Source organism: Heterodontus francisci, chromosome 2 (assembly GCF_036365525.1).
Source record: "Heterodontus francisci isolate sHetFra1 chromosome 2, sHetFra1.hap1, whole genome shotgun sequence".
Lineage (NCBI taxonomy): Eukaryota > Metazoa > Chordata > Chondrichthyes > Heterodontiformes > Heterodontidae > Heterodontus > Heterodontus francisci.
Window position 1 is genome coordinate 83,137,368 of NC_090372.1, and position 22,385 is coordinate 83,159,752.

The 22,385-nt window shown below is 42.4% G+C and overlaps 1 protein-coding gene across 6 annotated transcripts in view; it reads left to right on the forward strand.

The window, feature by feature from the left end:
• The window catches only part of nek10 (NIMA-related kinase 10), a 485,577-nt gene that overhangs the window by 63,518 nt on the left and 399,674 nt on the right, over positions 1–22,385 (forward strand). For all 6 annotated transcript variants that reach the window (XM_068059792.1, XM_068059804.1, XM_068059810.1 and 3 more), the window contains one exon: positions 1,330–1,428. In XM_068059792.1, coding sequence (XP_067915893.1) covers positions 1,330–1,428 — 99 coding nt within the window. The remainder of the gene's footprint in view (positions 1–1,329; positions 1,429–22,385) is intronic.

Consider the following 22,385-nt stretch of genomic DNA (forward strand, 5'->3'; position numbering starts at 1 on the left):
TCTCGGTTTAACATTTGTCTGGGATGGTGTGAAACAAAAGTCTGCTGCCCATAGGGAGACAGGGTTTTTGTTTTTATTTTTTGTTTTAGAGATACAGCACTGAAACAGGCCCTTCGGCCCACCGAGTCTGTGCCGACCATCAACCACCCATTTTATACTAATCCTACACTAATTCCATATTCCTACCACATCCCCACCTGTCCCTATATTTCCCTACCACCTACCTATACTAATGGCCAATTTACCTATCAACCTGCAAGTCTTTGGCATGTGGGAGGAAACTGGAGCACCCGGAGAAAACCCACGCAGACACAGGGAGAACTTGCAAACTCCACACAGGCAGTACCCAGAATTGAACCCGGGTCGCTGGAGCTGTGAGGCTAAGGTGCTAACCACTGCGCCACTGATTCGGCAGGATGGTCATCATACAGCCTGTTCCAGGAACCTTTTGGTGGTCCACTTGAGTAGTGCTAGTGGCAGCTTAGGAAGAGGTTGGGCAGATGAGGTACATTGTTGCATAAGGTAATGTACTGGAGAAAAATGAGGGAGGTGAAGTTTGAACATAACCTAGAAGATATTTGAGGAGATGGGGTAGTGCAGTTGTATGTACTCCACTGTTAATTTAGAATATAGAGATACTACTTGGGACCATGCCATAAACATTGGATGGGTAGAAAATGTTTGGTCTACAACCTTAAAAATGAACCAGTAAAGATGAGTTTGAAAATGGACGTCTTACTAGTGATGCTGAGTGAATCCAGCATTTCTTGTGACGTCTTACTAGTGATGTTGAATGTTTATATTCAGCAAACGCAGTGGAGGACAGTGAATCTAGCCTACTCTAAGTTAAACTGGTTATTCCACTGCACTTATAATGGAGTCTGTTTGCAGAACATAAGGATAATTTCAATTTAAAATTATTTGTTTTATTTTAATATAGTTAAGAGGAAATTACCCTTAGCACAGAGTGTGGTAATGAGCTATCACTCCTCTCAGAACTAGCTACCTTCATCAAAATATTCCAAAGTGGTGATAAATATATGGCTAGAATATTACTACATTGAAGCAGTGTGAATATTTGGCTTTTTGACTGCACAAAGCAGGTTATATTGCAAACTTCATCAATTATCATCATTACCTATTATATAGAAAGGGATGCTGCCCCTGCTACTTCAGTTTTGTACAGCATGCTTTGAAAGTGGCAGTACCAAGATGTTTGAAAATGGCAAATTTATAAAAAGGAAAAGTTGTTTACTTTATGATTTTATGTCATACCAAGCATGTTGCCAGTGAGTTTATTTCCTCTTTTTTTCTATTCCTTCACTGCAGTGTCAATTACAAGAATGAAAGAAAGTTTAGTTGCCATCCTCATCACAAACTCTTTCTGGAAATTTTCACTGCACTGGTAAAGCAAAGACTAACATGCAGGTAGGAATGAGCCCTGTTTATAAACAATCATGGAAATATATAGGTATCCTTCAGTAAAGCTTTAACATAATATATTATGCAAAAGTGAAGTGTGTTGTCGATTCAGTTAATCCACTAAACCAAAAAACAAAACATCCAATGATTTGGTGAATCTATAACCTTGTGATCTGGGTGCTGTGACAATTATCAGTACCCAGTGTTATGTATTCAGCTGCCAATGATTTTTATCTTAGTTCTTGTAAGAGCTGTATTATGCAGTAGTCTAAATTGTTGTTTAGAGTTCTTTTAATAAAGCTATTTTAGTACCATATTAGGTTTTGATTTACCTCACCGCAAATATAGATGTGACCAAAATGTTGTGAATTCCCACTGGATTCTGAATGTGAGGTGATAAGTTGAGTCATTTTTAAATAACTCACCAGACTTTTCTCTATTTGGATGGTGCAGGTTCAAAAATATTTTATTCACTAAAATAAAATGAAAAAGATGGCAAAATATGAGTATGATTTGTTTTTGGGCAGTTTGTTATAACTATCATCTGCAGCTAGAGCAGAAAAAGGAGTTTATCGTTTGAAAGCAATGTTCAACTATTGATGTGGATGAAGATAGCTACGTATAATTCCTGATGTCTTTGCAGAATTTATGAATATACAAAACAAAGGCCCATCAATGCTCCATTAGACGAGGTAAATGTGTGCACCACCCTCTCCAACTGATAGTAAAACCAACTCCTGGGGAAGTTGCCACTTGAAGCTGTTATCTTAGAGTGGATGAAACTGCTCGATAGCTATACAAATCAACTTTACCTATATGGAGAAACACAGATACAGACGATTACCATTTTTGATTTCTAGCTAACGCTCTACTTATTTGGTTAACATATTTTAGAGTGAATCCTCCTGCATGGTCTCACTTCTCTTTTTCTTCCCAATCTGGTCAGCTGTCAGATGGGAAATGAAAGGAAATATTCTAACACAGTCCTACTGTTAGATTTGGCAGAACCTCTGCGTTTCTGATTTCCCGGCAGGTGGCAGGTGCCCGCGTGCTCTCCCCGTCTCCCTGTAAATATCGGGGCCATCATGTTTGAGCTTCAGAGGTGCCAATGTTTTTATATATAGTAAGATGTATTTCGCAGTTGAAGAAAGAGCTGCAAGCAATTATTCCTTTAATTGGTAAGGAGGACTTGTGCATTGTTAAGTGGTTTTATACAGAGGGGCAAAATGCCAAAAATCACAGGCGAAAATCTACTGCAACTTGATTTCACAAATTGCTGGTTAGGAGACAATAATTTGACATTTTAAAACCTTTAGTTCTGAGGCAAAGCCCCCTTGCAGATTATCAGCACAAAAGCTAAGAATCTTTGAGATTGATGGTTGCAGAATGGTTGGATAGCTCAGTGGGTTAATTACAAAGAATACAGAAGAAACAACCCAAAATACTTGAGAGGATAGCGGGATTGGATTATGAGGAGTGATTAGATAAATTTGATGTGCTCTCACTGGAAAAGAAAAGGGGGATAATTTTAGCTTTAGCTTGCAGGGGAAATCCTGCCCTTGATGTCTGCAGATAAATTCTTAAATTCGATGAACCTCTTTCTGCACGATCTGTATCCATGCCAACCTGAAAACTATAATCACCTGTTTAAAAGAAAAACAATCCATTGTGGCTTTGCTTAAGAGCCCAAGGGGTTAATTTGTCAATTCATAAATTTCTTCCTGATAATTTAGAGACTTAATTTAGTAATGCCAAATGTCCTTTCCTTTTTGGCCTCCTTGTTTCGAGAGACAATGGGTAAGCACCTAGAGGTGATCAGTGGTTTGTGGAGCAGCACTTGGAGTGGCTATAAAGGCCTATTCTAGAGTGACAGACTCTTCCACAGGCGCTGCAGGTGAAGTTGGTCGTCGGGGCTGTTACACAGTTGGCTCTCTCCTTACACCTTTGTCTCTTTTCCTGCCAACTGCTGAGTCTCTTCGACTCGCCTCTCTTCAGCCCCACCTTTATAGCTGTCCACCAGCTCTGGCGATCGCTGGCAACTGGCTCCCACATCTTGTGGTCAATGTCGCAGGACTTCATGTCACGTTTGCAAACATCTTTAAAGTGGAGACATGGACGGCCGGTGGGTCTAATACCAGTGACGAGCTCGCTGTACAATACGTCCTTGGGGATCCTGCCATCTTCCATGCGGCTTACAAGGCCAAGCCATCTCAAGCACCGTTGGCTCAGTAGGGCATGTTGGGTGCCTCGAGGACTTCTGCATTGGAGATACAGTCCTGCCACCTGATGCCAAGGATTCTCCAGAGACAGCGAAGATGGAATGCGTTGAGACGTCGCTCTTGGCTGACATACGTTGTCCAGGCCTCGCTGCCGTAGAGCAAGGTACTGAGGACACAGGCTTGAAACCTTTGTGTTCCGTGTCAGTGAGCCATTTTTCCACACCCCTTGGCCAGTCTGGACATAGCAGCAGATGCCTTTCCCATGCGCTTGTTGATTTCTGCATCGAGACACAGGTTACTGGTGATTGTTGAGCCTAGGTAGGTGAACTCTTGAACCACTTCCAGAGCGTGGTCGCTGATATTGATGAATGGAGCATTTCTGACAACTTGTCCCATGATGTTCGTTTTCTTGAAACTGATGGTTAGGCCAAATTCGTTGCAGGCAGCCGCAAGCCTGTCGATGAGTCTCTGCAGACACTCTTCCATGCGGGATGTTCATGCAGCATCGTCAGCAAAGAACGATGAGGACTTTCTGTACTTTGGTCTTTGCTCTAAGACGGGCAAGGTTGAAGAATCTGCCATCTGATCTTGTGTTGAGGAAAATTCCTTCTTCTGAAGACTTAAATGCGTGAGAGAGCATCAGTGAGAAGAAGATCCCAGACATTGTAGGTGCGAGAACACAGCCCTGTTTTACACCAAAAAGGATGGGAAAGGGGTCTGATAAGGCACCGTTATGCTGAATTGTGCCTTTCGTATTGTGATGGAATGAATGCCAAATATACATATTTGTATTCAGCAATACAAAAGTTGGTGTGCTGAACAAATTTTTTTTTAAAAAAGCTGCCTGTGGAAAGGATTAACTTCTGTTTGTATAAGGCAGAGTGTAACATACAATTGTGTGACTTCACATGAATACTTTAAAAATTTCCTGATTGAAAAAGAACCAAATTACATTTTAACTTCCCACCCCAAACACCCCTGTCTGCCCTCCCAAGTCTTGGTACCTTTTAAAACTCGCACAATTTTTTTTATGCTTAGGAATTAAAAATCCATTTGCAACATTATTAACTTTAATAAAAGTGAAAACAGAATTTTAGCTTAAACTCCAATTGTTTTCAAACTTTACCATTTAGAAAAAAGCTTTCCAACCTAAGATTTTTCAGGACAACCAAGATGGCTAAATAAGCAGAAACACTTCAAATGCTAAAATTCCAAATCACATCATTAAACAGTTAAGACATTCAAAACTGCAAATTTATCATCTGAAAATCTCATGTCCAATATTAACTAGAATTTTACTGTGACCATAAGAAGAGTCTGGTTTTCACAATTTAACGGGTTAGTTAACTTCCATTCCTATTTAATTCAGATGAATAACTTATATTAACTAAACACAACACAACACAGAACAGATAAAACAAAACAAAGTAGCATGTGCTTGCAAAAAAGATAAATTACATTTTTTTTTCTTCGTTTTCCTGAGTTAGCTTTCCAAATGACTAAAGCAATACTGAATATACTGCACAGGTCAGTTTTCACAATTAAAAAAAATCTTAATCATTCTTACCCAAAAGTTGGCAGAGCGTACCACAGCGTGTTGGCTCCAAACATTCACACTGGCTTTTTAAAAAGACAGTACACTGAAATCTTGCAGCCAAATTGTAGAAGAGGGACAAAATCTTCCATTTCTCCTTTATTGCCCTAATTTCGTGATTTTTCTCTCAAATCAATTTTCAAATTCTGATGGTTACTATTTAGCCTTATTTGGAATAACAGTCAATTATAACCAGAATATGCTAGCTACCTTTGAGTCCTGTGAAATGGGCCAATATAATCAGTCTGAAAGTTTCTGCACAGGACATGGATACTGGGACATGACATGACCAGAGATCGTTTTAATTCTGGGCCCTGGATCATACTGGGAATCCAATTAAAAAGTTCAGGTTGATCTAACACACAATCTGGAAGGGAGCTTTGCCTCAGAGGTGAAGGTTTTGAAATGTTAAATTATTGTCCCCTCAGACATAATTACACAAGCAAGCTTTAGTCAGAACACAACTACACCAACATCTTTAAGTTAAAATGTTTTTCCCAATTCTGGGCGCGCTATCTTAAATTGAAATGAACATAGTCACATTCACACTTTCATACTTCCGTGCAACTTAGAAATAATGGGTTATGAACTCAGATTGCCAAATTTGTGTGATACTCCCAGACCGAGACCAAAGAAGATTCACAGTTTCAACCAGTTCAGACCAAACACATGACTCAGGCTTCTCGTAAATTATACATACATAAACGATTAATACATTTATAAAAGCACACGTCTGTATACTTCTAACATTAAAGACTGGATTACAGAGAGCTAAATAACTTTTAGCTCTGTGCACCAACAGTGGGTAGCACTGAATCAAAACAGTGACAGACACTTTCTAAAGACAGACCTCCAAACAAAAGAAAAGCTATAACCTCAAATATTCTTAGTCAAGAAACTTCCACAAATTCACAAACACTTCAACACAAACTGAACATCCTTTAAGTTTACTTTTACTCAGTAATTTTCATGTTTCATTTTACTTAGCACAGAAGCTGACAGGTGGCAGCGTAGTGGTACTGCCATTGGACTAGTAATCCAGAGACCCAGGGTATTGCTCTGGGTACATGGGTTCGAATCCCACCACGGCAGAAGGTGGAATTTGAATTCAATTAATAAATCTGGAATTAAAAGCTAGTCTAATGATGGGCATGAAACCATTGTCAATTGTTATAAAAACCCATCTGGTTCACTAATGTCCTTACCTGATCTGGCCGACATGTGACTCCAGACCCACAGCAATGTAGTTGACTCTTAAATGCCCTCTGAAATGGCCTAGCAAGCCACTCAGTTGTATTTAACCGCTACAAAGTTGAAAAGAAATGAAACGGGACGGATCACCCGGCATCGACCTAGGCACCGGAAACGACAACGGCAAACCCAGCCCTGTCAACCTTGCAAAGTCCTTCTTACTAACAGCTGGGGGCTTGTGCCAAAGCTGGGAGAGCTGTCCTACAGACTAGTCAAGCAACAGCCTGACATAGTCATATTCACCAAATCACACCTTACAGACAATGTCCCAGACACCGTCATCACCATCCCCAGGTATGTCCTGTCCCACCGGCAGGACAGACCCAACAGAGGTGGCAGCACAGTGGTATACAGTCGGGTGGGAGTCCTCAACATCGACTCCAGACCCCTTGAGGTCTCATGGCATCAGGTCAAACATGGGCAAGGAAACCTCCTGCTGATTACCACCTACCGCATGCAGCCCCCACCCCTCAGCTGATGAGTCAGTACTCTTTCATGTTGAACACCACTTGGAGGAAGCACTGAGGGTGGCAAGGGCGCAGAATGTACTCTGGGTGGGGTCTTCAATGTCCATCACCAAGAGTGGCTCAGCAACGCCACTATTGACCAAGCTGCCCGAGTCTTAAAGGACATAGCTGCGAGACGGGGTCTGCAACAGGTGGTGAGGTAACCAACAAGAGGAAAAAACATACTTGATCCCATCCTCACCAATCTGCCTACTGCAGATGCATCTGTCCATGACAGTATTAGTAGGAGTTACGACCGCACAGTCCTTGTGCAGACAAAGCCCCATCTTCACTTTGAGGATACCCTCCATCATGTTGTGTGGCGCTACAATCTAGTGGTGCGAGACCCCTTGGGGATGAGCGACCATAATATGATAGAATTCTTCATCAAGATGGAGAGTGACGTAGTTGATTCTGAGACTAGGGTCCTGAATCTAAGTAAAGGAAACTACGAAGGTATGAGGCATGAGTTGGCTATGATAGATTGGGAAACGTTACTTAAAGGGATGACGGTGAATAGGCAGTGGCAAACATTTAAAGAGTGCATGGATGAACTGCAACAATTGTTTATCCCTGTCTGATGGAAAAGTAAAATGGGGAAGATAGCCAAACCATGGCTTACAAGGGAAATTAGAGATCGTATTAGATCCAAGGAAGAGGCATATAAATCTGCCAGAAAAAACAACAGACCTGAGAATTGGGAGCAGTTTAGAATTCAGCAAAGGCGGACCAAGGGATTGATTAAGGGGAAAATAGAGTATGAGAGCAAGCTTGCAGGGTACATAAAAACTGACTGTAAAAGTTTCGATAGGTATGTGAAGAGAAAAAGATTGGTGAAGACAAATGTAGGTCCCTGACAGTTAGAAACAGGGGAATTTATTATGGGGAACAAAGAAATGACTGACCAACTAAATGCATACTTTGGTTCTGTCTTCACAAAGGAGGACACAAATATCATACCAGAAATGTTAGGTAACACAGGGCTTAGTGAGAGAGAGGAACTGAAGGAAATCAGTATTAGTAGAGAAGTGGTGTTGGGGAAATTGATGGGATTGAAGGCCAATAAATCCCCAGGGCCTGGTGGTATGCATCCCAGAGTACTTAAGAAAGTGGCCCTAGCAATAGTGGTTGCATTGGTGGTCATCTTCCAAGATTCTATAGACTCTGGAACAGTTCCTACAGATTGGAGGGTAGCAAATGTCTTCTTCTTTGGCCTCCTTGTCTCGAGAGACAATGGGTAAGCGCCTGGAGGTGGTCAGTGGTTTGTGGAGCAGTGCCTGGAGTGGCTATAAAGGCCAATTCTAGAGTGACAGACTCTTCCACAGGTGCTGCAGAAAAATTTGTTTGTCGGGGCTGTTACACAGTTGGCTCTCCCCTTGTGCTTCTGTCTTTTTTCCTGCCAACTGCTAAGTCTCTTCGACTCGCCACACTTTAGCCCCGCCTTTATGGCTGCCCGCCAGCTCTGGCGATCGCTGGCAACTGACTCCCACGACTTGTGTTCAATGTCACAGGACTTCATGTCGCATTTGCAGACGTCTTTAAAGCGGAGACATGGACGGCCGGTGGGTCTGATACCAGTGGCGAGCTCGCTGTACAATATGTCTTTGGGGATCCTGCCATCTTCCATGCGGCTCACATGGCCAAGCTAATGCAATCCCACTATTTAAAAAGGGAGGTAGAGAGAAAGCAGGGAATTATAGACCAGTCAGCCTGATGTCAGTAGTGGGGAAAATTCTAGAGTCCATTACCAAAGATTTTATAGCAGAGCACATAGAGAACAGTGGTAGAATCGGGCAGAGTCAGCATGGATTTACGAAAGGGAAATCATGCTTGACAAATCTACTAGAATTCTTCGAGGATGTAACAGTAGAGTTGATGAGGGGGAGCCAGTGGATGTGGTTTATTTGGACTTTCAGAAGGCTTTCGACAAAGTCCCACATAAGGGATTAGCGTGTAAAATTAAAGCGCATGGGATTGTGGTTGTGTATTGCGATGAATAGAAAATTGATTGGCAGACAGGAAACAAAGAGTAGGGATAAATGGGTCTTTTTCCGAATGGCAGGCAGTGACTAGTGGGGTACCGCAGGGATCGGTGCTAGGACCCCAGCTATTCACAATATATATTAATGATTTAGATGAGGGAACTAAATGTAATATCTCCAAATTTGCAGATGATATAAAACTGGGTGGGAGGGTGAGTTGTGAGGAGGATGCAGAGAGGCTTCAGGGTGATTTTGACAAGTTGAGTGAGTGGGCAAATGCATGGCAGATGCAGTATAATGTGGATAAATGTGAGGTTATCCACTTTGGTAGCAAAAACAGGAAGGCAGATATGAATGGCTTTAAACTGAGAGAGGGGAATATGCAGCAAGACCTGGGTGTTCTCGTACATCAGTTGCTGAAGGTAAGCATGCAGGTGCAACAGGCGGTAAAAAAGGCAAATGGTATGTTGGCCTTCATAGCGAGAGGATTCGAATACAGGAGCAGGGATGTCTTGCTGCAATTATACAGGGCCTTGGTGAGGCCACACCTGGAATATTGTGTGCAGTTTTGGTCTCCTTATCTGAGGAAGTATGTTCTTGCTTTAGAGGGAGTGCAGCGAAGGTTTGCCAGACTGATTCCTGGGATGGCGGGACTGACGTATGAGGAGAGATTGAGTCGGTTCGGATTATATTCGCTGGAGTTCAGAGGAGTGAGGGGGGATCTCATAGAAACCTATAAAATTCAAACAGGACTTGACAGGGTAGGTGCAGGAAGGATGTTCCCGATGGTGGGGGAGTCCAGAACCAGGGGTCATAGTCTAAGGATACGGGGTAAACCTTTCAGGACTGAGATGAGGAGAAGTTTCTTCACCCAGAGAGTGGTGAGCCTGTGGAATTTGCTACCACAGAAAGCAGTTGAGGCCAATACATTGGATGTTTTCAGGAAGGAGTTAGATATAGCACTTGGGTCTAAAGGGATCAAAGGGTATGCGGCAAAAGCGGGAACAGGTTACTGAGTTGGATGATCAGCCATGATCATAATGAATGGCGGAGCAGGCTCAAAGGACCAAATGGCCTACCCCTGCTCCTATTTTCTATGTTTCTATGTTTTACCACTGTGCTAAATGGGATAGACTTCGAATAGATCTAGCAATGCAAAACTGCGCATCCATGAGGCGCTGTGGGCCACCAGTAGCAGCAGAATTGTACTCAACCACAATCTGTAACCTCATGGCCTGGCAAATCCCCGACTTTACTATTTCCGTCAAGCCAGGGGATCAATTCTGGTTCAATGAAGAGTGCAGGAGGGCATGCCAAGAGCAGGACCAGGCATACTTCAAAAGGAGGTGTCAATCTGGACTACTTCAGTGCCAAACAGCGTAAGCAGCATGCGATAGACAGAGCTAAGCAATCCCACAACGAGCGGATCAGATCTGAGCTCTGCAGTCCTGCCACATTCAGTCATGAATGAATGTTGACAATCAAACAACTAACAGGTGGAGGTGGTTCCACAAATATCCCCATCCTCAATGACAGGGGATCCCAGTACATCAGTGCAAAAGACAAGACTGAAGCATTTGCAACAGTCTTCAGCCAGAAGTGCCAAGTGGATTATCCGTCTTGGCCTCCTTCTGAAGTCCCCACCATCACAGATGCCTTTCTTCAGCCAATTCGATTCACGCCACATGATATCAAGAAACGATTGAAGGCACTGGATACTGCAAAGGCTCTGGGCCCTGACAACATTCCGGCAATAGTACTTTAGACCTGTGCTCCAGAACTGGTCGCGCCCCTACCCAAGCTGTTCCAGTCGAACTGCAACACTGGCATCTATTCGGCAATGTGGAAAATTGCCCAGGTATGTCCCGTACAGAAAAAGAAGGACAAATCCAACCCGGCCAATTACCGCCCCATCAGTCTATTCTCGACCATCAGTAAAGTGATGGAAGGGGTCATGAACAGTGCTATCAAGCGGCACTTGCTCAGCAATAACCTGCTCAGTGATGCCCAGTTTGGGTTCTGCCAGGGCCACTCAGCTCCTTACCTCTTTACAGCCATGGTCCAAACATGGACAAAAGACCTGAACTCAAGAGGTGAGGTGAGAGTGACTGCCCTTGACATCAAGGCTGCATTTGACTGACGGTGGCATCAAGGAGCCCTAGCAAAACTGAGGTCAAGGGGAATCAGGGGGAAAGCTCTCTGCTGGTTGGAGTCATACCTCGCATAAAGGAAGATGGTTGTGGTTGTTGGAGGTCAATCATCTGAGCTCCAGGAGGAGCTGCAGGCATTCCTCAGGGTCGTGTCCTAGGCCCAACCATCTTCAACTGCTTCGTCAATGACCTTCCTTCAATCAAAAGGTCAGAAGTAGGGATATTCGCTGATGATTGCACAATGTTCAGCACCATTCGCAACTCCTCAGATACTGAAGCAGTCCAGGACAATATCCAGGTTTGGGCTGATAAGTGGCAAGTAACATTCATGCTACACAGTGCCAGGCAATGACCATCTCCAACAAGAGAGAATCTAACCATCTCCCCTTGACAGTCAGAGGCATTACGATTGCTGAATCCACCACTATCAACATCCTGGGCGTTACCATTGACCAGAAACCGAACTGGAGTAGCCATATAAATACCGTGGCTACAAGAGCAGGTCAGAGGCTGGGAATCCTGCAGCGAGTAACTCACCTTATCTCGCTCCAATGCCTGGCCACCATCTACAAGGCACAGTTCAGGATTGTGATGGAATACTCTCTACTTGCCTGGATGGGTGTAACTCCAACAATACTCAAGAAGCTCGACACATCCAGGACAAAGCAGCCCGCTTGATTGGCACCCATTCACCACCTCCAACATTCACTTCCTCCACCGCCAAATCACAGTGGCAGTAGTGTGTACCATCTACAAGATGCACTGCAGCAACTCACCAAGGCTCCTTCGGCAGCACCTTCCAAACCCATGACCTCTACCAGCTAGAAGGACAAGGGCAGCAGATGCATGGAAACACCACCACCTGCAAGGTCCCCTCCAAGCCATACACCATCCTGACTTGGAACTATATTGCCATTCCTTTGCTGTCGCTAGATCAAAATCCTGGAACTCCCTTCCCAACAGCACTGTGGGTGTACCTACCCCATGTGGATTGCAGCGGTTCAAGAAGGCATCTCACCACCACCTTCTCAAGGGCAATTAGGGATGGGCAATAAATGCTGGCCTGGCCAGTGACGCCCACATCCCGATAAACGAATAAAAAAAATTGCCATCTGCTTCAGTGAAGGTTTCCTTTCTTTCACCTTGTGAACTGTCATTTCAGCAGCTCTTTTTTGTTCTCTAACTCCCTGTTCTTCCTCCATTTAGTGTGTTCTGAGAGCTTAAGCCGCTCAGCTTAGATCGCCATTCCTGGTTTCTGGCTGCTGGTGTTCTCTTTCCCAATCAGCATTTTGCTTCTGGCATTCTTTTCTCCCTCTTTCATCTGATAGTAGTTAATCCTTATATCGCCACATCGTGCACAATAGTGGGCAGCGTAAGCCTATAAACACTTTTTTTACAATTTAATGTTTCCCTGTGAAATTTGGCTCTGGGTCCATTCAACTCCTTTTTAATAATAGTCCCCGTGAAGGACTGGCGAGGAACATTCCCAAATCAATGGCAGGGAGCTTCAAGTCTTCGGTTCGCCATGATTGTTATTACTACTAGTAGGTCAGATGATCCTCGGCTCCCAAAGATTCCCTTCCTAAAGTGCTAGGTGATCAGCCACAGAGCCATAGGATTCTGCCTGCACTGTCTGTCAAGTCCTACTGCAGTCATCAATTTGTTAGTTTTCTGGGGTTCTGGCCAAATAACCCCCTAAGTTCTCAGTGATTCGACTTTAACTGCATTGGTGACAGTGATTATATATTTTATTCTGTATAAGAGAGACTTGATACATTACAGTAGTTAACAAGGCACAATCATGAGTTACGTTACCTGTTATACCCTGGATACAAGGTCACAATTTCCACAAGTCCACCTGTACTGGCCTGTGCTCCAGGCACCTTCATCCGGTCAGTGTGACAGGTGTGGGATGTTAATTGTATATTAATTGTCTTTAATTGTATGCAGGTAGTGGATATTAACTGGAGATTCACTTGGGTTCCTATAAAAAGGAACATACTGCAACTGTGGTGTTTGATTAGGAGGGATATGTTTGTAATGTGTATCTCTGTAAATAAATGCTCATAAAAGTATGTAAGGATTGGCTCTTGTTCTATCCTTCCCCACCTGGCTTTCTGGAATATCACATAGTAATGGAGGATAGTTGCCTAAAGGAGAAGGTTGGAAACTAAGAAAAAACATTTCAGACAGAAAACTAAAATCCTAGTGGCCATTGTGGAAAATGGCAGAAAGCAAGTGTAAATTGTTGGGGTAGGGTTACACTCCGGTGTTCTCGGAATCTGAAGTATATGACCAGTGGAAAAATGAAGCGGATATGTGGACAAGGGTTATGTCCCATCCAGTGAGAAAACAATGTGTGGCCTTGGTGTTGTCATTTCTTACAAGAAGTAAAGTCAGAAGTACTTTGTGAGATGGATGCCGGTCTTTTGGATAGTGATGAAGGTTTGGATCTTCTATGAGAGTTCTTGGATAAAATCTACAAGATGATCTGTTAAATGCCTATTGTCATGTTTGATTCATCTGGGTTTGATTGTATCACTCTGTCCTCTTATCTGTGTTCACTGTGTTTCATTGGTTAAGCTTATGGATCAGGCTGAAGAGCCAAAAGTGAATCTAAAACTCACGCTGCTTGGATCTTGTATAGAAAACACACTGGCTGCTATGAGGAGACATGTACTGAAATTGTGTAAGAACTTTTATAATTTAATGTGCTGTAAATATACCAGTTGGTGATTTAATACAAGTGTGATATCTGCAATGCTCTGAAATAAATCAGATATACAGACTTAATCCAGCAACCTGGCCTAAATATAACAAAAACGTGGTGACAGGATGATTCAACAAAATCTCATGTTAACAGCTCCAGAACCTCTTCTTCCAGCGCCAGGAAATCCTCCCTTGTGCTGGGAACGATGGATTTCGGGGTTCAAGACCTACTTGTTTGCTACGGGGATGGACAGCCCAGATATAGCAGCGAACTGTAAGAAAGCGATACTTGTACATTGTCTAGGCGCAGAAGGTCAGCGAGTCTTCAAACAGTTCACAGAAGATACACCTATGTTTGATAAGTGCTCTCGAAAAATACTTTGGGCCAAAGAAAAGTGAGATGATATGCATTCCACCAGAGTCCATTAAACAATACGTGACAGCATCGCAGCAATTGGCAGCCACATGTAAATTTGGCACACTAACCAACGAAATAATTTGTGACCAAATAATTGAACAGATTTCAATTCCACGAATTAGGGAACGTCTCCTGATGGATGATGATGATTTAATCTTGGAAAAAGTCATAACCTGAGCAGTCCAGACCGAATCTGCCATGTTAGATTCGAAGAGGTTACACACGCATACACCTCAGGGTTGCAGACACAGCTTGCCAGACCAGCTTCAGTGTGAGAGTTAAGCACAAGAAGACTTCAGCAACCTCATCAAAATGTGCCCCAGCATGGTCAGTTACCTTCAAAACTGTGCCCAAATTGTGGAAATACTCATCAAGTCACAATGCCATATCCAGCTCAAGGAGAAAAGTGTAACTCATGTTTAAAGTGGAACCATTTTGCAAAGATGTGCAGGTTGTCAAAGAAAAAAACTTAATCGGTTTGACATGTGGGGGAGTCTTCCTGAGAGTGAGGTACAACATGTATTTACCATCGCAAAAAGTAAAGCACCACATCACTTTAAGGAGTGCTCCGTCAAGAGATCGTAGGCATTTCAGTGTCGCTTCGTATTGATGTTGGCGCAGAAGTACCTATATTGAGTGACAAACTCTACCATCGGTATTTTTTGCAATTCTCTCTCACTCCTGCAACAGACACTCTTCAAGCTTATGACGACACTATCATTCCAGTTTTGGGGATGATCACAGTTCCAGTAAGCTACAAAAACATCACCCTAGACAGGTTCACGTTCTATGTAGCTAAAAGCCGAAGGTTTATTGGGGTAAACCTTTTCAGTATTGGATTCAAACTAGAAGACCCCACTGGAGCACAGATTAATGGGATTGATCATGCAGATTATACATGGCAGTATCCTTCCTTATTTACTGGATTTGGGGAGGTCAAAGGGTACTGTCATGCTCCTTGAGTTGACACACTAATTTGACCAGTTTCACAAAATTTGAGATGTTTGCATGTTTGTAATCCATGCTGAAGTGTCACAGAAGCTGAAATGACTAGAAGCAGATGGGATCATTGAACGAATTGACTCATAGCAGTGGATATCAAATCTAGTCATTGCACGACAAGAAAATGGTGAACTTAGACTATGCATTGACCTAAAGGCAGTCAACAAAGCTATCATACCAGACAAGCATCCACTTACTACAGTTCAAGAACTGTCAGCATCATTTCATGACCCCACAGTCTTCACGAAGCTTGATATGTGACAGAGTTATCTTCAGATACCTCTAGCAGAACGAAACCAATATCTTACAGATTTTGTTACTCATGAAGGTGTGTTTCAGTACTGAAGAATGCCATATGGACTAAGTTCAGCACCTGCTGCATATTTGAAGCACCCGAGATTGACTTTCTAGGTTACAGAGTGACAGCAGCTGGAATAAAGCCTACATACTCTCTCACCGAAAAGACACCAGACGAACTTATGATAGGTCCTACCTTTCGCATGCCACTGACTATTCTGAAGCCATCATTACCAGTTAACAAGGATGTTAGAGCGAAAGCAGATGAAATCGCAAAGCGACAAGGTAAAGCAAAAGCATACGTTGACAAATGTACAGGCGCAAGAGAACCACAATTTAAATTTGGAGATTGGGTTCCAATCAAATAGCTAAATCATGACCAAAAACTTGCTTCATCAGTATCTGGTGCAAAGCAGATTAAACGTTTGCTTGGTACAAGTACTTATCTGTTGGATGACAGCAACAAGTGGAATGCGAGACGTTTGACGGAGTGCAGACCAGGATATTTTGAGGATAGTGGTAATGAGGATACATTTCCTTTTCCTATGAGTGATCCTGATCATCCGCCTTATCAAGCTGATCAAACAGATCCACAACCTCAAATATGTAAATGTATTCGCAGACCTAAGAGACCTTCCTATCTCAGAGACTATGTTTCTGTACTTAGGGAAAACAGACAAGTTGAACACTAAGAAATAACTTGATGTATATAGGTTTGTTGTTTAGAATACTTTAATTCAAAAATAATATCTTTAGTCAAAAGGGGGTTGATTGTATCAGTCTGTCCACTTATCTGTGTTCACTGTGTTTGATTGCTTAAGCCTATGGGTGAGGCTGAGAGTCAAAAGTGAAACTAAAACAGACACTGCTTGGATCTTATACAGAAACCACACTGGCTGCTATGAGGAGACATATACTGAAATTCTGTAAGAACTTTTATAGTTTAATGCACTGTAAATAAACCAGTTGGTGATTTAATGTAAGTGTGATATCTACACTGCTCTGAGATAAATCAGATATACAAACTTAATCCAGCAACCCGGCGTAAATATAACACGTATGGTCAGAATTTGATAGACTTTGGAAAACAGTTGGTCGTTCCGTGGAATAATATATCATGGACTTCAACAGATTGTGTAAAAAATTGACCAAATTCAATTTGGGGATCCCTGGAATGTTATTAGCATTAAATTGCTGGATTCAGCTAAGGTGTCTCATATGGACAGGCAACTGGTTCTAACCGGTGTTCAGTTCTCGGCGAAAGAGAACCTGTTGGATCAGATGTCTGCTGCTTAAAAAAATTCCTAGGTAAACAGTAATTTCCTTCAGCCTTCATGAGACATGCCGCGGTGAAACCAAGAATAGAAGACTCAATGATTGCCATATTTCACATAGTCCAAATACTGTATGCAGGTGTCAATACAATGGAAGGATTAAAGGCAGGCAGAATGAGGATGAAAGCATCTTTAGCAGGTCTGGTTATTACAGCAGAAGACAAACTTGGAACAAAATTAATCAGTGAATGAATCCCAAGAATGCCCAAGGAACAGTTAATAGGTGCTTCAACTGTGATTCAAAGTATCATTATGCAATGAACTGTCTGAAGTGAAGAGGCAGGGTCCTTGAAATGACACACGACAAAGAGAATTCTTAGGAACAGGATGAAGATAATGATATGAAAAAGGCACAAATGAAACTTGACATGGAACATAAGGCACTTATTTTTGGAAAGTCACGTGATCTGCAATTTACCCAGTCAGGACATTATTGTATCCCCTTAACAAAACCTGATGTTTCTCATCAGGGTGTTAGACATGTACTAATGACATCAGGTGATCTGAATCAGAGAGAAAACAATGTCCTAAAGTTACATCGACAGTTTGCTCATCCTACTTGTCAAAGGTTTAAAAATTCTGCTAAATGATGCAGGTGTGGTTCTGGAAGAGTATACGAGGCTAATATATATGGGGAATGCAGTAGTAGGAACATAGGACTCAGGAGCAGAAGTAGGCCATTCGGCCTTTCAAGCCTGCTCCACCATTAGATAAGATCGTGGCTGATCTGGTTGTAGTCTCAACTCCACTTGCCTGCCTGCCCCCCATAACCCTTGACTCCCTTGTCTATCAAAAATCTATCTAACTCAGTCTTGAATAAATTCAGTGCCGCAGCCTCCAGTGTTTCCTGGGGAAGAGGATTCCACAGACTAACCACCTTCTGAATGAAAACATTTCTCCTCATCTCTGTCTTAAGAGGGAGACCTCTTATTCTTAAACTGTGTCTCCTAGTTCTAATCTCTCCTATATTCACTCTATCAAATCCCCTCAGGATCTTATATGTTTCAATAAGATCACCTCTCATTCTTCTAAACTCCAACAGGTTTCGGCCCAACCTGTTCGACCTTTCTTCATAAGATAAGCTCTTAATCCCCGGAATGAATCGTCTTAGAACTGTTGCTATGCAATTATATCCTTTTTCAAATAAGGAGACCAAAAGTGTTCACAGTGCTCCAAATGTGGTCTCACCAAGGTCCTGTACAGCTGCAGTATACCTTCCCTACTTTTATACTCGATTCCTCTTGCAGTAAATGTCAACATTCCATTTGCCTTCCTAATCACTTGCTGTACCTGCATGCTAACCTTTTGTGCTTCATGTACCAGGACACCCAGATCCCTCTGTACCACAGAGTTCTGCAATTTCTCTCAATTCAACTAGTATACTGCTTTTCTATTCTTCCTGCCAAAGTGGACAAGTTCACATTTTCTCACATTATACTCCATCTGCCAAAGTGATTGGAGATTCTACAGTTAGGGGAACAGACGGGCATTTCTATGGCTGCAGACGTGAATCCAGGGTGGTATATTGCCTCCTAGGTGCCAGGGTCAAGGATGTCACTGAGCGCCTGCAGAACAGTCTGGTGGGGGGGGGGGTGGTGGGTGGGTGGGGGGGCGCGGGGAGGGTGACCAGCCAACAGTCATTGTCCATATCAGTACCAATGACATAGGTAGAAAGAAGGATTAGGTCCTGGAGGCAGATTTTAGGGAGCTCAGAAGGAGACCAGCAAGCAGGAGCTTAAAGATAGTAATCTCCAGATTACTCCCAGTGCCACGTGCTAGAGAGTATTGAAATAGGAGGATAGAGAAAATGATTGCATGCTGGAGAGATGGTGCAGGAGGGAGGACTATAGATTCTTGGGATAGTTTCTGGGGGAGGTGGGACCTGTACAGGCCAGACGGGTCGCATCTTAACAGGGCTGGGACCAATGTCCTTGCGGGGCGGTTTGCTACTGCTATTGGGGAAGGTTTAAACTAACGGCAGGGGGATGGGAACTAGGATGTAACATTAGGAAGGAAAAACAAGGTGCACAAAGGATTAAGAGAGACAAATAGCACTAGAAGAAGAAAAAGTAAGGTATTAAGTGGGGCAAGAGTAAGAGGGAGTGCAATAAGGTCTAATTTCAGTTTACAGTGCTTGTATGTGAATGCATGGAGCATCTGGGAATATGATGTTGTGGCAATAACAAGACCTGGCTCAAGAAAGGACAGGACTGGGTACTACATATTCCTGGATAGAACGTGTGCAGGAAAGTTAGGGAATGAATGAAAGGATGAGGATTGGCAGTATTGATTAGGAAGAATATTGCAGTGCTAGAGTCAAGGATGCCCTAGAGGGGTCAAGGACAGAATCTATTTGGTTAGAGTTAAGAAACAATAAAGGTACCATTATACTACTGGGTGTATTCTATAAGCCACCAACTAGTGGGAAAGATATAGAGGAACAAATTTGCAAGAAAGTTAGAGGCCCAAAAACTATAGAATAGTTATAATGGAGGAACTTCAATTATCCTAATGTACACTGGGATAGTTGTGTAAAAGGCAGAGAGGGGGAAGAGTTTCTGAAGCGAGTTCAGGAGAATGTTCTAGATTGGTGTGTTTCTGACCCAAAGAGGAAGGAGGCATTGCTGGAACTGGTTCTGGGAAATGATGTAGGTCAAGTGGATCAGGTGTGAGTAGGGAAAAATTTGGGGCACAGTGATCATAGCGTCTTAAGGTTTAAGTTAGCTATGGAAAAGGACAAGGAGCAATCCAGTGTAAAAAATAATTAATTGAGGGAGGGCCAATTTGAATGGAGTGAGAATGGTTCTGACTGAGGTAAATTGGAATCAAAGATTAGCAGGCAAAACTATAATGGAACAAAAGAGGAGATAGTTGGGGACAGTTGAGGTACATTCCCACAAGGGGGAAAGGTTGTACAAACAAAGCCACAGCTCTGGATGAGGAAAGAGATAGAGAGTAAGATGAAGCAGGAAATGGATGTGTCAGGTGGATAATACAAGTGAGAACCAGGCTGAATGTGGACAGTTCAGAGGGGAAGTGAAAAAAGAAATGAGAAGCAAAGAGAGAGTATAAGAAGAGACTGGCATCAAATAATATAGGGAATCCTGAAGTCTTCTAAAGGCATATAAATACTAAAAGAAGGGGTGGGCCTATTAGAAACCAAAAAGGGGATTTACGCATGGAGGCAGAGGGCATGGCTGAGGTACTAAATGAGTACTTCGCATCTGTCTTTAAGAAGGAAGAAGATGCTGTCAAAGTCAAAGTAAAAGAGGAGGATGTTGAGACACTGAATGGGCTAAAATTGATAAAGAGGCGGTATTAGAAAATTTGGCTACTTAAAATTGATGAGATGAGATGCATGTGAGGATACCGAGGTAAGTTAGAGTGGAAGTTGTGGAGGCACTGTCCATAATCTTTCAATGATCCTTAGATATAGGGGTGGAGAATTGTAAATGTTACATCCTTGCTCAAAAAAGGTGTAAGGATAAGCCCAGCAACTACAGACCAGCCAGTTTAATCTTGGTGGCAGGAATGTTTTTAGAAATGATGATCTGGGACAAAATTAACAGTCACTTAGGTAAATGTGGATTACTTAAGAAAAGCCAGCATGGATTTGTTAAAGGCAAATGGTATTTAATTAACTCGATTGAGTTTTCTGATAAGGTAACAACGAGGGTTGATGAGGTGTACATGGACTTCCAAATGACATTTGATAAATTGTCACAATAACAGGCTTGTCAACAATGTTAAAGCCCATGGAATAAAAGGGACAGTGGCAGATACGAAGTTGGCTGAGTGACAGGAAACTGAGAGTAGTGGTAGAACGGATATTTCTCAGACTGGAGGAAGATATACAGTAGGGTTCCCCAGGAGTCGGTACTAGGACCACTGCTGTTCTTGATCTATATTAATGACCTGGACTCGGGTATAAAGGACACAATTTTAAAATTTGCAGATGACACAAAACTTATGTGTTGTGAACTGTGAGGAGGATAGTGATAGACTTTAAGAGGACATAGGCATGGAATGGGTGGACACGTGGCACGTTAAATTTAATGCAGAAAAGTGTGAAGTGATACATTTTGGTTGAAAGAATGAGGAGAGGCAATATACATAAAGGATACAATTCTAAAGGGGGTGCAGGAGCAGAGGGACCTTGGGATACATGTGTACAAATCGTTGAATGTGGCAGGGCAGGTTGAGAAAATGATTAATAAGTGTCATGAATGTGCTTCCATTATTATTTTTTGAGGACTTGTGTTTAAAAGACTGTGGAAAATACCTGAGGAGATGCTGGACCTGTTTTTTTAAGGGTCACTGGAAGGACACTTGGAACTTTGTTTAAAAACATTTAGTAGAAGTCTTAAGTAAACAGCCAGAGCCTTGTGGACTATGGAACTATTTGGAGTTGTCTACAGAGAAGTCACATGCCTAGCTTTACAGTGTTCAGGAGTTTTGGTTTCATTTTTGTATTGTTTGGAGTGCAGTTGGAGTGCATCCTGCTAAGAGAGAAGCCACCCAGCTCATCCTTTGTCACCTGTTTTGAAAATTCTTTTGAGAATCCAGTGTGATAGCTGAAACTACAGGTGCAATAATTATCCTGAAAAGCCTGCAAGACTACTCCTCGACATCTCCTGAACAGAACTGCTCCAGAAAGATCCCAGTGACAAACACATGCGTCTAGTGACACCCATCAACAAGTACCAGGATGCCAGACCAAAAGTCATCTGGAACATTTCATATCTTGTCCTTTTTTTCTTCCAGAATTAACAAGTATTTGGCAAAGTATTTTTGTTTTTGTAAAGTTGATCTCGGCAGAGAAAGCTGCTTTATTCTTTCTTTAACCAGTGTGTGTGCGTGCGCGCATGTGTTGGTTATTTAGAAGGGAATATATTTATACTTTCATATTCCAACCTGTGTTAATAAGCTTTGCATCTTTATTGAATAAGTCTTGTTTTATAATAAATAAATAATTTTGTTGGATATCAAAGAAACTTAGTTGGTGGATTTGCATTCCGAAGCGGATAGATAAAAGTATATAATTGGCCATATCCATAACAGCTTAAAATATTTTTCGATATATGTTGTGACCAGTGGAGTAGTGGAACTAGAGGAAGCCAGTGAATTCCCCCAACCTCGGTCATAACATATAATTGGGAGCTCTTGCGGGATTCGAAATCCACAGACAAATGCAAGTGCTGGGACTTACTGAGGTTAAGGCTGATTAAGATTTTTACAGTGAATTTTGCTATACATATTGAAAACCAAAATAGCTTTGTCAGTTGCTATGACCTTTCTGGAGAGGGAGGATTTGTCCCTGAGTGATTTTCAAAACTTAAACCAATGCTAGGCTAATAGCATTGGCAGAAAAGTTGTAGTTAGAGTTAAAAGCAGGGGCTAAGAAAGCAGACATAATTGAGGTCGTCACACAGCATTTGAAATTGGAAGAAGGAAAAGGCAATCCAGATCGTAATTCAGTTGAATTAGCTAGAATTCAGTTG